The sequence below is a fragment of the Talpa occidentalis genome, unplaced genomic scaffold (genome assembly GCF_014898055.3).
Source record: "Talpa occidentalis isolate TD23 unplaced genomic scaffold, MPIMG_talOcc4v2.1 talOcc4.15, whole genome shotgun sequence".
Classification (NCBI taxonomy): Eukaryota; Metazoa; Chordata; class Mammalia; order Eulipotyphla; family Talpidae; genus Talpa; species Talpa occidentalis.
The window spans coordinates 20,294,019-20,310,292 of record NW_023601543.1 but is presented as its reverse complement, the minus strand read 5'-3'; the positions used below and the strand labels follow the sequence as shown (position 1 = coordinate 20,310,292).

Sequence of the window (16,274 nt, the reverse complement as noted above, 5' to 3'; positions counted from 1 at the left end):
TGACCAGGGCCAGCAACCTACAGAGACTATTTTATGTTGTTCCTAGAGAAGTAGAGAAGTAGAATGCTAAAGTAGAACACTTTAGCTTACTACAAGTCTTATTTCCTCCTCCTATACAGTCAAGTTTTATCAGTGTTTATATTTATAGCTACCCACAGTTCAGACTCTAGCTCCACAAATAGATTATGCATTCATTATCAGTATTATATGCTGTGTGCTCCATTGGGTATCATTTGTAATCCTACGTACATAAAAACCAAAGTCAAATTATAAAAAGAACACAGCTCATCTCTAGTACAGTTGCCCAGATAAACAGGCTTGAGCTTATATTAACACTGTTAATGATTTCAAATTCTAAACACAAAGCTAGACCTAAAATTGAGATAATAATGTAGGGGAGCTAAGATAAAGACTCCAAAAATAAATCTACTTTAAAGGATCTCAATAATTGAAGTTTATCAGCAAAAATGACCAAAAGGAAAATCAATTCTTGAAAATATTTTTAAAGTGTGATTAATCTCAGTTGGGAGGAGGGTAGGGGGAGAAAAAATAAATATGATTAATAAATATGATTAATCTCCCTGGTCACAAGAATGGTAGAGTGAAGAGCCTGACTTATTTCAGCCTAACCAAGTCAAGTATTTGGCACTAATGCAAAGGCAGTTGAAGGGCTCACAGTATATTTACTTTTAAAAACAACTTCCACATTTCCATCTAACAGAATTGTTAAAAAGACTGTGGATGACTAGAATAGCTCTGCTCAGCAGAGCTGTGATCCACAAACCCCCAATTTTATGTAATTAGCTTAAATGGAAAAGCCATGTAAGGAATTTTATGTACCTTTTTTCTTCATGTAAGTTTTAACCTCATAATGCCAAATTCATCTCTCATATTCAAATAAACACACTATAATGAGCCCTTCACAAAGCTTTCACTAAAATCTGATAAATACCATGATAAACCCTGAGCAGAACTTCAAGAAGCCTCTTTCACACTGGTACAAGCTTTGAAAACTGTCCAGATCGTTCTGGCTGGCCATAATAGAATTCATGATATTGGAGCCTTTGCTACTGCAATCTTTCATTTTAATAAATTAAGACCAAACTGCTCTTATTCAGGTATGAACATGTTTCTAGCAAGATGATCCCAAGGAGACAGACGCAAGATATTCAAAGGTGCTGCTGCTCCCCAGTACCATACTTCCCACAAACACAAACTGGGTTGGGGGGTAGGGGGAGAGAGGGCATCCACAGCTAGAGTCAAGCTCACTTAATGCTATCAATTTACATTTTAAGAGTTATGTTGTTTTCAGATCACCAAAAAAATCTACTTTGAGCAAAATTATGAGTGAACTCTAGAGTTACAAAGCTTGCTCAAAGCTAATACTCTACCATAAAGCCAAGAGGTAAATTCCTATTTCTCTACTTCAGTGCTTAAATTTCTGTGACTCACAGGAAAAGTCACCTATCAGTCAACATAAGAACATAAATTATTAATAAAAGTTGCTCAACTCTTACCTGTAGAATATTTTCCTTCCATCACATTAAAAGGCTGAACCCTTAGACTGAAGGTATTTATATGAAATGTTTCAGACACCAGAACAGTCTGCTCTTTGTTGCACATGTACGAACTTCCCAGTGGGGCGTCCCAGTAGCTAAGATTATTATTTGCCATGTTGAAATCTTTCAAGAAAAGAAATATGTCATTAACTTCTCATATCAACATAAAAAGGGACAGTTCCCAGGAGATTTCACAGCTTGGGGTATAAGGTCTACCCACAAAAAGCAATTCTTATGATCATTAGGTCCCCTATCTTTCTACAGATGTCCCAGAGTCTAGAACTCTGTCATATCCTTAACAATTATCCACCATGCTTTAAAATATCAGATACTGCAAAAGCTTGAACAATAATTCCAAGTTACTGATTTTAAGTTGTGGTCAAAGTACAGTTTTCACATAGAACTTTCTGTCCCATTAAATAAGGCACGATTTGGTAGTAAAATAATTATGGTTTCTATTCCTTCAGTGTAACCCACTCTTTTCCCACAGGCCATTGCTTACCAGTGCCATTAATGACTATGCTGACATTCACTTCTTTCAGATAGAATCGGCTATCATTTTTCTGTTTGAAAGAGAGTCCCCAGTTAATCAACATATCATATGTGTATACAGGTACAGTTAATATCTACAGAAGAAAAGCAATCTAACACTATTACCCAGAAGATAAAAACACAAATTAGACCAGGTCAGCAGAATCAACTGCAACTATGTAAACAACAACTCAAAATGTGACGGAAACCCCTTTCCTCTGCATTTTGTTTTTGATTTTCAGACCACAGATGTAATTGTGTGGTTCTTAAGACACTCAAACAATGCATCTCCCTCCATGATATTCCTCCTATAACTTGCTGAGCCCTCAACACCTCTGGCTAGATCACAATAGCTTCTCGACTGGGCTCCCTGCCTTTTATTTAGCCCCTCCATTTCTAACCTTTCCTTCCCTATTGTCTTTCTGAAGCCCTCCTCTGATCAGTCATTCTATTTATTTCAGTGTTTAGTATGTACAAGGAAACAGCCAAAATGAATTAGACCTTGGGTCCTGAGCCCACCATGTTTGCAATCTCCAACAAAGTTAAGATAAATACATAAATTACCATAAGACACAAAAGACAGTGGTAAATTATGAAATTTAAAAGGAGAGAAATTACTTCCAACTTGGGGGAGGAACAGAAATAATGCAAGCTTAGGAATGGGCCATTTGAATTGGATAGGAATCAACTGAGGAATAAGCAGAAACAGCAACAGCACAAGGAAAAGTGGTGCTGGAAATTAGCATAATCACAAGTAGACTAGTATCTGAGAGCTTCTTAAGTGCATCCCTCTTAAAACTGAGGCTTTGTTGAATAACCACAACACCCCATTTTGATGTGGGGTAATCAAAGTACAAGGCTACATGGCTAGTAGTCAGTGAGCTGGAATTTGAATCCAGGAAGTCTGGCTACAGAGCCTATGTCCTGGTTACTACTACTCTCTCCTCCAGTATTGGATGTACATAGGAGACAGAGGGAGAGAAGCAAAGATTCACAAAGATAGAAATGCAGGTTACACTGCATGATGAAGCAGCTGGGAGAGGGGTACAATGTGTGAATATCCTGCAATGGAATTTAGGTATTATCTTGTTTGAAAAACAAAACCAATGAAGGATTCTGAGGAAGAGCTGCCCATTGGGAAGATTAAACTAATGCATAGCATTAGGAGAGGAGTAGAAGAGGGACTGGTTAGGAGATGGAATCGTCCAGGGAAGAAGAGGTAATGCACACTGGAATCGGGGCACAGGCAGTGGGGAATGAAAACGAGGAGACAGACCCAGAGATTTTAGGAGGAAGCATAAAGATGGTCTTAAGAAAATTACCACATCTCTCCTCTCCTTAGGCAGAGGAGCCCAGCATTCAAGGCCCTTCACAATTTGTGCCTACTACTTTTCAATACTTATCTTTCACTAAATATGCCACGTGCCTCATTTTTGGTGTTCCTTTATCTAGTAATCTGCACTTTCCCAGTTACTTCCCTTATCTCCCTATGTACAAATCTGACCCATCCTTAAATGTCCAGTTCAAAGGCAATCTCTTCCATTAGACCTTTCTGACTCTCCTTCAGTCAGAATTAATCACTCCCTCCTCTATATTCCCATATCACTTGGTATTTTCCTCTGGTCTAGCACTTTGTATATACTTTCCATAATACTATAGTGCCCAAGAATCAAGTTTAAAAGCCTCAGCATTGCACTGAAGGCCTTCTACGAAAACAGTAATTGTATGTGTTTATATCTCTACCACTAAAGTGTGGGCACCTTAGAAATACAGGCCGACTCCTTTGTACCCCAGCATAGCCCGCTATACACACATTCAATGTGATAATCTCTCCTTAGAAGCATCTATGATGACAGGGTTGAGATAGGCCTCTGAACTCTGGTGACATTGTAGGTACTTGTGTTGCTTGATTCTTCAAAGTGCCTATAGCACGGTTAAACTGTTCACTATTTTTGGATTGCATTTTCAAATAGTCTACTGGCAAATTAGATATAATTATTAAATATTTCCCCATGAACAACCAAAGAAACCATGTTCCTTTTAGACTCTTAAAGCTACAAAGATCAAATTCAATCATTCAAGAGGAAATGAACCTAAAATATTACTTTCCTCATCATTATTGACTATAATATAATCCTTATGAGATAACCTTGAAAGAGAATGTGTCTAGGAGGCCTGCTTCTACTACATTGAAGAGGACAAGCTTACTAGATGTTTTTAATAGTAATTTGCAGGTCATATATATATATATATATATATATATATATATGCTAATTTGAATACTGAAAAGGAGAAGACTTTTGTAAATCTTTCTTAATAAGAAACATAATTGCCTAAATATATATATATATATATATATATATATGATTGCCTAATATAATCCTCAATTACTGGACATATATTCCATAGACAAAAAGGTTTTTGACTAGATACCAAGTACAGATATGAAAACAAACAATATACCTACTTTTTATACATCAGATATTGAGACCATTTCCCCGTTCCTAGATACAGTAATCTATCTGAAAAGCAGAACTATTTTATATCCACTTACACAATAATGTAGTTTGTAACTGTTGGTGAGTTCAACATTTCCCCTCACCAATGGCTCTTCCCATTCCCATTTGCAACAGCCTGTACATGTATACCCCTCAAAAATTATGGGGATATAATAAGAAATTTCTTCTGAAAAGGCAGAAATAAAGGTCCCCAATAATTTATGCTAGCAAGAAAAAGAACAAGTATGCTTAACCTAAAACCTATTTAGAGCTCAGCCTTTGACACAAGTACCAGCAGCAAAAACTCAAATGCTGCCATTATTCATGATGCTGGTTTAATGCATTTAAAGTACTTAACACAGAGCCTAGTACTTACTGAGTACTCAATAAATGTTAGCTATTGTTACTACTAATACTATCACAAGTAGTATACCCCCCAAGCCTATAGTAAACAACCATGAGAGTTTCTAGCCGATAGAGAAAAATAATATAGCAATTACTTTATATTTTTTTACTTAATATATTTTACCATTACGTGTATCTATATGGATAGATGGTTTTTTAATGTGTGTTAATTCTTGTTCCTACCCTAGGGTCTCTAACAGCAGAATAACCATTTTTGGTGAACATTAATATAAGGATCCAGCTCACAAACCACTGAGCAGACCCTGAGGAATTAACAGGGATCAATGGACTATACTTTATAATCACAACTATTTAGATATTTATATTTTCAGATGTTTCTAAGAGAATAAACCTAACTTTAGACAAACCAGTTACTCACCACAAAGACAAAATCCAGATACTTAATGTCACTGCTGTTCAACCTAAGTAGAGCAGTCTGAGGATTGCAGCTGCCAGAGTAGTCAATTACATTGGGTCTGATGTTAATAATCGAAGCAACCTTCAGGGGGAAGAAGTTGGGGGAGGAGGAGAGGTATAGATTAACCATCAAAGCCTACAGCAAAACTTTATACTCTAAGGTGACTACAGTGGAGAACAAAAATCCTTGTCTGGATACTGAAGTTTATGGTGTCTTACTCTCAAGCAAAATTGGCACAACCCTCAAGCTATGATTCAGATGACTTAAAAAAAAGCAAGAGGGATGCTACCTCAGTAATGAGCCAGATGAAAACGCACATTTTTATGGAACCCAAGAGCCATCTGCCTAGCTTGTTTTAAGTCACAGGACTCTGAAATTAGATCTGTTCTTTGGCACGCCCTCTGTAGCTTCAGTGGAACACTGCAACTAGAAGTGATATCGTGGACTTGAATTATCAAATTAAGAAACAGACAGCTGGGCTTCCCTGGTGGCGCAGGGGTTAAAGACAGCACTATCAAACTATCGCCAGCCACTGCAGCATAAGTTCAATCCAGGCTGGCCAGGGAGCTGACCCACATGGTGCAGCAGACCTCTCCTGCCTTGCCTGTTGCTCCCCTCAGCAGTGTATTTCAGGAGATCTGCCTGTTGTGCTCCCCACTCTCGCTGGTGTGTCCTCTCACCCCTACACCTCTGGCCTGTACCCCAGTTCTTGTATGCATAAATAAATCTAAAAAAAAAAAAAGCTGGGCCTCCCCTGGTGGTGCAGGCAGTTGAGCGCCACTCTGTGAAGCTGTCTGCAGCCTCCGCAGCACCGGTTTGATTCCGGCCGGCCCGCAAGGTTCCCACATGGCGCAGCAGACCTCTCCTGTCATGCACACCGCTACCCTCAGCAGTGTATTTCGTCAGTCTGCCTGTTCTGTTCTCCGCTCTGTCTCTGGTGAATTCTCTCACCCTCCCATGCTTCTGACTGTACCCAATGCTTGTATAAATAAATAAATCTTTAAAAAATAATAAATAAAATGGTAGGTTTCCTGAAGGCTAAGCTAACACCTTGACAGTGTACATAACTCTTCATGGTTACAATTAACTCCAAACTAATCAAAACTCAACAAGTCAGTGTCAAATCTCCATTTAAAATGAAACCAGGGCCTCCCTGGTGGCTCAGGGGTTAAAGACAACACTATCAAACTATTGCCAGCGAGGGAGCAACCCACATAGTGCAGCAGACATCTCCTGTCTTGCCCGCTGATCCCCTCAGCAATGTATTTCAGTAGATCTGTCTGTTCTGCTCCCCACTGTCTCTGGTGAATCCTCTCATCCTCCTCCCACCCCTGCACCTCTGGTCTACACCTTAGTTCTTGTATGCATAAATAAATAAATCTTTTTTAAAATAAATAAATAAAATGAAACCATTCTAGTGGAACACTGCTCTTTGGGCTGAAAGCAGGATACATGTATTTGCAAAAAGATACAAATAAAAAAAGACAACTATACCTTCCCATTAGTGATGTTCAGCTGCAGTCCCATGGTAGCCAGAAGACAAGTACCATTGCCATTCCTGACCGAATAGTTTCCAGCCTCTGGTTTTTCCTCGGGAGTGGGTGTGGTGGTAGGAGATGGTGTAGTAGTAGGAACAGTGGGAGTCACTGTGGTTGCACTTCTATCTTGAGAACACAGATATTCTAACAAAGGACAAAGTTAACTAAAGTTGAATTCATTAAGGTCAGGGAAGAACAAAATATTTTTCCTAAGAGAAGGCCAGGAAAGAATACCTTGGTAGTTTTATTTTCAACTAAATAGGACAGAGGTTGTCTGGGGTGCAGCAACAGACTCCAGACATGTGCAATCACTCTTGCTGCACACACATTCATCTTTTCAGACCCTTAACTCCCTTTATTCCCAAGGAAGTTCACCCGCCTCTGATGCAAGAAATCAGTGTGATTTAAGTTTGAAAACATTTCACCCCTAGCTAGGCAGCCCTCTTCTTTCCCACATACAACCGCTATATATGGGAGGACAGTGTTAACCACACAAAACTGCTTAGAAATTATTATAGGATTTAAATATAAATGAACCTTTTTTAAAAACATTCATTTATTTTTATACAAGAGCTGGGGTACAGGCCAGAGGCACGGGAGGGTAAGAGGATTCACCAGAGACAGAGCAGGGAGCAGAACAGGCAGACAACAGAAATACACTGCTGAGGGAAGCAGCGGACACAAGAGAGGTCTGCACACCATGTGGGATTCCTGCCGGCCAGCTGGGATTGAATGACACTGCAGAGGCTGAGGACAGCTTCACAGCACTGCGCTCAACCCACTGCACCACTGGGGAGGCCCCGAATAAACCTTTTTATTTGTGTTACCCCTACAGCAAATCAACAGGCATTTCAACCTCTCTTTTTATTTGTTTTCCAGAACTGGTAAGAAATTATTACATCTCTACAAAGTCATATAAAGTTACAAAACCAATTCATAAAACTCAAGAACACAGAAATCTAATTTCTAAGCTCTGATCTCAGACCATCAAAAGCTTAAGAGCTGACAATCAAGCTATTTGAGGATTTGTTTAAACAAACATTAGCGTTCATCAGCTGATAAGATCATAGGTAGAGGGATTCTGAAAGACCATCTACAAAACGTACATCATTAACTTAAAAATGCAAGTTTCACAAAAATTGCTCGTATTTATAAAAACTTTAAGGTCCAGGGCCTTCCTGGTGGCGCGGCGGGTTGAGCGCCACCCTGTGAAGCTGTCCGCAGCCTCTGCAGCATGGGTTCGATTCACAGCCAGCCAGGGAGATACCCACATGGCACGGCAGACCTCTCTTATCTCGCCTGCTGCTCCCCTTAGCAGTGTTTTCCATCAGTCTGCCTGTTCTGCTCCCCACTCTGTCTCTGTTGAATTCTCTCACCCTCCCGCGCCACTGGCCTGTACCCCAGTTCTTGTATAACTTAAAAAAAAAAATCTTAAAAAAAAAGAACTTGTATTTAAAAAAAAAAAAACTTTAAGGTCCAGTGTAAACTATGAATAAATCTTAATACATAAGTGCTTTCAGACAACAACTTCAATTAAAGGTACCTGGTGTCCTCTATATTAGAGCCCATGTATAGAAACACACATTTCAAGTGCTCACCTTTTCCGCTCACTGTGCCGTTTTGGACGAAAGCTTGAACATGAACATCCCAAAAGTGCTGGACAACATTATCATTGCTTAAAGTTGATAAACTTTTGCATCTAAATATCTCATTCAGTGGAATTTCACTTCTTACAAGTTTATTAAGGGAAATAATTCCTATAAAATAAGATTGACAATAGTTATTTCCAAGAAGACAGGAGGAAAGATAATAGAAATATATTTGTATAGACTCTTCTCTCTGCTGGCCCCATCCCACCCTTGAAGTGTCAAAGGACATGGCATGTTCAGGACTGACAAATCCACTGTGGCCGAAATCCTAGCATTAAGAGGAAAAAAAGCAGTGATGAGAGTCAGGAAGGCAAGATGGGCTACAGGTGGTCACACTTTGAAGCAATTCCTATGATCTAAGGTTGGGCTTTACTGTTAGCAACGGAAGGTTAGCTTCTGTTGTTAAAGACGGAAATAACACAGCTACCATTTAAGAAAAACAGCAAAATTGTAGGGGATAGGCAGGGAAGAAAATGTTTAAGGCAAGTCTTTAAGCTGAAAACTAGTTAGAAGTTTGACGACCTGGCTAAGGGGAAAGGTGAGGGGAGTGCTGAAGATGATGAGCATGGGTAGCTAAGAGCAGTGAGGCAGAATTGTAAACTTATCTAAAGTACAATCAACAGGACTTTGTGACCAAACAAGGAAGAGAGATGAATTAATCAAGGATTTTAGGCAGCTCTTCTGCCCACTTGTGACTGCAGGTACCTCTCTATTTCTTTTCCAAATAAACCTGTCCTTTTAAAATGTTTTTTTAAAAAAATCAAGGATTTTATAGTAAATCCTTATTTTTACTTTTACTATCCCAAAATAAGATACAGTAACTAAAGTAAGCATTTGGACCCTCTTCCTGGATAAAATTTAAAGACTATTCTGTTTCAGAAAAATCTTCAGCATGTGAAAGTAGTAACTGACGGTCATTCTGTACAGTTTTTACTATAATGCCTATAGGGAAACTTCAGAAGACTGATTACACTATTCACCCAAATGGCTTAGTTTCTTTTGGAGAAACAGCAAGGAAGAAAGGTATCCAAGGTCCTAAATATAAGCTGCCTCTCCATTGTGCAGAAAGGCAACCAATTAATGCTGCCTTGGCACCCCCTAATGGCCAAAGGAAAAAACAATTTTTTTAACCAGCGAACTAGAATATTTTTCCTCAAAATTGTTTCTCACTGTTAACAAAAATAAACAGATACATGAACTAGCTTTATATAAGACAAGCAAGTAAAAAAACAAGGTATAGACATATTGGAGATGTACTATCAATCTATATATATTTTTTAAGTATGCACTGTTTATGGACATGGCCATATTAGTCAAAAATAAACACATGAATGGGAAGGATATACCCCAAATTCATTTTAGTGGTTGCCTCTCAGGAGGCAGGAAGGAAAATGACTCTGGGGAGTGGGTACAAAGAAAACCTCAATGTATCTGACAGGTTTTAATTCTTTAAATAATTAAAAAGATGAGGCAAATAAGAAAAGGCATTTATTAATTCTGGATAACGGGTTGCAGGGGAACAAATTTGTCACCCTAAAATGTATCTCTGTGGCACAGGGATTATTTTGAACTGGTTATTTTCAGGAAAATCTTAGAAAAAAGTTACCCTTTTAGAAGAGACATTTATTCATATAAGAAAAAACCTTCATTGGTTAAGGGTGTCACCCTCCCAGTTTCAGGAATCAATATTATCAGTAATTTCTACACGGAATATGAGCTGGATGTGGTGGGAGTGGGGGGGCCTAGCAGAGTCTGTTAAAAATCCCCCTGTGTCACACTATCTACTCCAACAGACACTTGTTTAGCAAACATTTGCTTTTCCCATGCTCCCATAAATTGTCCTCCCCACTTTCAAAGTCCTACACGGATTCCCCAACTTTCTTCTTTTGTGTTTAACCGAAATGGTATTTTAAGATAATGGCCTGAGCCATTTCAGGGAGTTGCTCCATTTTCCTGGGTGTCTCGTGTATACAGGAGGTGTACATGTTTCATTATTCTCTCTTCTTTTCTGTATTTTAACCATAAAAAGTTAAAAAAGATAAACAGCAGCTTCAAAGTTACTTCAATTATCAGATGCCTAAAAATAAAACAAATGTTTCTATTTACCAAAGTTAAATATATAATCAAAAGCCCATTTAAGGAAGGCAATTCAAATTTCAAAGAGTTTCAAATATTACATAAAAGCTAGTTTTGAAAAATGGATCCTACCATTATTTAAAGTAAAAGGGGGAAAAGACAGGTTAACAATTTAGAATCCATTGTTTTTCCAGTGAAATATATCAGACTAAACCCCACCTCCTTTCACTGCTACCACCTTGATCCAGGCACTCAATACACATCATCCCTTGATTACAACAGCATCTTCAGCATCTCTGCTTGCAGTCTCCTTATTTCCAAATTAATCCCTCAGAACATTCTTTATAAACTACCGTCTCTGCATTTATTATATCATTCTCCAGCTTAAAAATCTAAAATGGGGCCTCCCTGGTGGCGCAACTGCAGCCTCCGCAGCACGAGTTCCAGCCCTGGCCAGCCAGGAAGCAGCCTACATGGCGCAGCAGACCTCTCCTGTCTTGCCCGCTGTTCCCCTCAGCAGAGTATTGCAGTCAGTCAGCCTGTTCTGCTCCCCACTCTGTCTCTGGTGAATCCTCTCACCCCCCGCATCTCTGGCCTGTACCCCAGCTCTTGTATGCATAAATAAATAAATCTTTAAAAAAATTCTAAAATGATTTCCCAGTGCTTACCCCATCAAGCTTAAATGCCTTTCCATGGCTTTCAAGGCCCCCTATAATTTAGACCCGCTGCACCTAGCCAATCTGACTTTCCCTCCACTACACATAGTGCCTCTATTTTAATAAGGCAGCTCTCCAATTACTGCTGCACATACTATGCTTCCCCCTGCTGGAAATTTTCTGCTCAAAATTCTCTGCTTACTCAAATTCATCATCAGTTGAGTTTCAGCGCAGGTCCAACTTCTCTATCATTTTCACTCTGACCCACTCTGCACAGTCCTTTCTCTCTGCTCCTAATCAGGACCACTTTTATCATCAGGTACTTTTTTTTTAAGATTGATTTATTTATTTATACAAGCACTGGGTACAATCAGAAGGGCGGGAGGGTGAGAGAATTCACCAGAACCAGAGTGGGGAGCAGAACAGGCAGACTGACAAGGAAGTACCCTGCTGAGGGGAGCAGTGGGCAGCAGGAGAGGTCTGCGCACCATGTGGGACCCTCACCCGGCAGCCAGGGATCGAACCGGCACTACGGAGGCTGCTGGCAGCTTCGTAGCCCAGCGCTCAACTGCTGCACCACTAGGGAGGCCCTATCATCAGGTACTTTTAACCATAGACATCTACAGATGGGCTAATGGTCTATGTACCATGTGCAAAGTTTATTCCATATTTTGAGAGGGTTTAAGAGCTTTCCTCTTGTTGTCAGAAATTCATAATCACACACACACACACACACACACACACGAGCTTTCCTCTTGTTGTCAGAAAAACATTCATAATCTCTCTCACACACACACACACATCAAAAACACAACCAAGGGCCTCCCTGGTAACCTAGGGGTTAAGCCTCACCACTTCAGCCTGAGTTCGACCCCAGGCCAGGGAGCTGACCCATATGTGGCTCAGCAGACCTCTCCTGTCTTGCCCACTGCTCCCCTCAACAGTGTATTTCAGTAGATCTGCCTGTTCTGTTGCCTACTGTCTCTGGTGAATCCTCTCACCCCCCGCATCTCTGGCCTACACCCCAGTTACATGCATTAAAAAAAAATAAATCTTTAAAAAAAACTAGAACTTGATTTCCAAGTCTCAGTCTGCAATACCTCCCAAATTTTACATGTGCTCATTCACCTCTTGGTCTCTTAAAATCTCTTTTGATATCCATAAATCCAAATCCACCTTTATCCCCAGGTCTAGACAAAGAAACCAACTTACCTGTGTTTCTAGGGTCAGAATGAAAAACTATCTGTGAGAAATGCTAAGCTACTGCAAACACCACACTTAGCAAATCTCAACGGAAGGGGAAGAAAGGTGAGAATTATATATATCCCTAACAAAATCGAAATTTCCATTATCCATGCCTTCAAAATATTAATACACATTTCAATTTGGGGAGTTACAAGAATGACCTAATTGCCAATGTTTTCTCCTAAGTTCATTTTGATCTAAAATTGTCTCAAAGCAGATACAAATGTTGATTTCAGTTATTTTACCTTTAATCATTTGCTTTTCAGTAAAAATCCTATGTAAAAAGAAAAAAAGGTTTAAAGATGAAACATTTCTCCCGAGTGTCGGGTTACTGAACTTGTACACATATAAATAAATACTTACAAAGGGTTTTCTCATTTATTCAACATTTGTTGAGTGTCCATTATTGAATGAAATGAGTAATAATAATTAAACACATGAACCAGCTCACCCATTTAACTAGCTATAGTGTTACCTTTGGGAAAGTCATTTAGTCTCAAGCCTGATTCCCTTTAACTGTAAAACTGAGATATCTATTTCCTAGGGATACTGTTCAGGACTAAGTGAGATGCTGCTGATAACATACTTAGGGTAGCACCTATAAAGCACTCAAGCAATGACAGCAAATACCAACCCTGTGTTGAACAATGGGGTGGTGGAGTGTGGGGGTGTGTGCGTTGAATACAAAGACATGAAACTTGCAGTTTAGTTAGGAAGACAGATGTGCATTGGGATGATTTTAAATTACTTACAATTTTTCTTAGTAATAAAGAATAAGAGAACATAACACAAATCCCATTCTTAAGGTTACCTTTATCTTTAGCATCAGGAAATGTGGTGTTATCTGCAGTGTCGTAGGACAATGAGATGCTTTCAATAACATAATAATCAGACTCCTTGGTAAAATTCACACTCCAAGAAACAGGTCCAAGTTGCACCTCGATTTTGGAAAAATTCTTTCCATCCCCACAAGTGGTTCCATTATATGTTACAGTGCCATTGTCTGAAATGGTTGTATTTTTCTAAAGGATAAAAGAAAATTGGTGGTAATGAACAAATAGGCAGGAATGACCACCAAGTATTTATGCAGGGTGTACTAATGAAGTCTGCATCAAACACCCCCACCATGGCCCGGTGGCCTTTTGCCTGGTTTGCTGGGTAAACTAGCTAAAATCAGTCCTCTGGACAAATTCATGGACGGCTAAAAGCAAAAGGAAAACTCTCCTGAATTTCTGTTCTGAAGTTGATTTTTTTTCTAAATAGTGGGATCATAGAGCCTCCCTGGTGGCGCAATGGATCGAGCGCAGCACTGTGAAGCTGTCCGCGGCCTCTGCAGTGCAGGTTCCATTCTCTGCCAACTAGGGAGATAACCACATGGCATGGCAGACCTCTCCTGTCTCGCCCGCTGCAACCCTCAGCAGTGCTTTCCGTTTGTCTGCCTGTTCTGCTCCCCGCTCTGTCTCTGGTGAATCCTCTCACCCTCTTGCACCTCTGGCCTGTATCCCAGCTCTTGTATAAATAAAAATAAATCTTAAAAAAAAAAAAAAAGGTGGGGGCCTCCCCTGGTGGTGCAGCGGTTGAGCGCTGGGTTGCGAGGCTGTCCGCAGCCTCTGCAGCGCCAGTTCGATCCCCGGCCACAAGCGAAGGTCCCACACACACACAAAAAAAAAAAAGGTGGGGTTATAACCAGGCAGAAACTTATTACAGTAGCTAGACCTGAATACCACAAGGGAAACTCAAAAAAATCAATGTGGGCCTCCCTGGTGGCGAAAGGGGGTAAGTCTCAGCACTATGGAGCTATCTGCAGCACTGTGGCATAAGTTCGATCCCCGGCCAGGGAGCTAACCTACATGGTGCAGCAGACCCCTCCTGTCTTGCCCACTGCTCCTCTCAGCAGTGTATTTCAGTGGATCCACCTGTTCTGCTCCCCACTCTGTCTCTGGTGAATCCTCTCACTCCAGCCCCCTGCACCTCTGGCCTACACCCCAGCTCTTATATGCATAAATAAATCTTTTAAAAAAAAATCAATGAATTAGAGTATTAATTTAACACTTAACAATATCTTCAAGAGTTTGTTTAAAAAAATACAAGATGCAAAATCTTATTTGTATAAATGTATGTAAAGTTTAAAAAACAGCAAAATCAAATTCCTACTATAAGTCAAAGAAAAATCAAAATACTTACGTAACTTTTGCTTGTAGTCTCATAGTTTATTGTGAAATTCATATGCCAGTTTGCAAAAAGGCAAGTGGCATTTTTTGAATCTGTCTGATTAACCTCCAATGCATAAGATGGGACAGCACCTGATTTATTAAAAAGAAAAATAATTAAAATTGTACTACAAAAACATACATGAACTCAAGGTCACTACCTAGTTTCTCAGTAGGCTACCTCTTTAGGCAGAGAAACCTGACAGAGCCAAAGAAACCCTGCGACTTTTCAGCTACCTTGTCTCTGATCTTTTACACAAAGTTAAAGATTGGATCATCACCTTTACAATGAAGAGCCCAAGGCCTCAAAAGACTATGTCAGCAAACACACAGCATAAATAATGGGTGACCAGCGATGCATTTTCTTCTCTGTCACACATTTACCCAAGGGGTGAGCTGTTTCCTGTTAAGAGAGCTGCATATCCTTTAATGATATCTGAACACTCCGGCGTCATCTACAAGCAGGGACATGCTATAGGCTATAGAGAATAGAGTCCTAAGAGGGATATCTCAGCAACAGCTTTCTAGTTGCACACAAAACTATGGTTATGCTTCTGAGACCCAGATGCCTTGCCAAGCCAGCATATTATGCTAAATCTTACAGTTACTGACAGTGCTGAAATGTACTGGCTAAGGCAGGAAAAGACGTCATGAGGCCTAAGTAGGTTTTACGGCCATTCTTTTGTAAGTGTAATAGAGAATAGAGCTGTCACCACAAACCCAATGGTACCCTGTAGGCCGCTGAGAATGCCAGCTTACAGTTTTTCTAATCAACTGGAAGTCTGTTTTTTATATGCTATCTCATTCAGTCTTGTTCAAAGTCCCCAGCTTGAACATATGCTCTTATATTTAAAGCATACAAAACCACTAGAAATAAGAAAGAAAAGCTGCACGTGTATTAATAATTTCCTTTCCAAAGAGATTACAACTAACAGAAAGAAAACCACGTGAAACTGTAGAACGGAAGCTTCAAGAAGCAGCAGGCTGTGGTTCAAATGTACCACTCGAGGGGCCTCCCTAGTGGCCTAGGGGTTAAGTCTCAGCGCTATCACCACTTCAGCCTGAGTTCGATGCCAGGCCAGGGAGTTGACCCATACGTGGCTCAGCAGACCTCTCCTGTCTCACCTGCTGCTCCCGTTAGCAGTGTATTTAAGCACATCTGCCTGTTCTGCTCACCATTGTCTCTGATGAATCCTCTCACTCCCCCACACCTCTGGCCTACACCCCAGTTCTTCTATGCAAAAACAAAAACAAAAACAAAAACAAACAAAAAACCAAATGTACCACTCTATTAAATTCAAGAGTCTACCAGTCAACCTAAAAATGAGAACTGTTAACCACCCCAGGGCTCCAGCATATTCTATCCAGTCTCTCCTCCACTGAGAGACTCTCCTCCACAGAGCCTCTCCTCCACTGAGAGACTTTCACAGAGCTCACTTCACTTCCTGGTCTAGAGTACCAACTACATGGTGAGCACTTGGCTCAAATA

The 16,274-nt window shown here is 40.1% G+C and overlaps 1 protein-coding gene across 2 annotated transcripts in view; it reads right to left on the bottom strand.

The window, feature by feature from the left end:
• Positions 1-16,274, bottom strand: part of LAMP2 (lysosomal associated membrane protein 2) — a 34,027-nt gene that overhangs the window by 8,133 nt on the left and 9,620 nt on the right. The window contains exons 2-8 of one of the 2 annotated variants that reach the window (XM_037512011.2): positions 14,760-14,878; positions 13,387-13,597; positions 8,548-8,706; positions 6,906-7,093; positions 5,373-5,492; positions 2,062-2,122; positions 1,518-1,682 (exon numbers count right to left, since the gene is read on the bottom strand). In XM_037512011.2, the coding sequence (XP_037367908.1) occupies positions 1,518-1,682; positions 2,062-2,122; positions 5,373-5,492; positions 6,906-7,093; positions 8,548-8,706; positions 13,387-13,597; positions 14,760-14,878 (1,023 nt within the window). The remainder of the gene's footprint in view (positions 1-1,517; positions 1,683-2,061; positions 2,123-5,372; positions 5,493-6,905; positions 7,094-8,547; positions 8,707-13,386; positions 13,598-14,759; positions 14,879-16,274) is intronic. The other variant, XM_054695578.1, reaches the window with a different exon arrangement.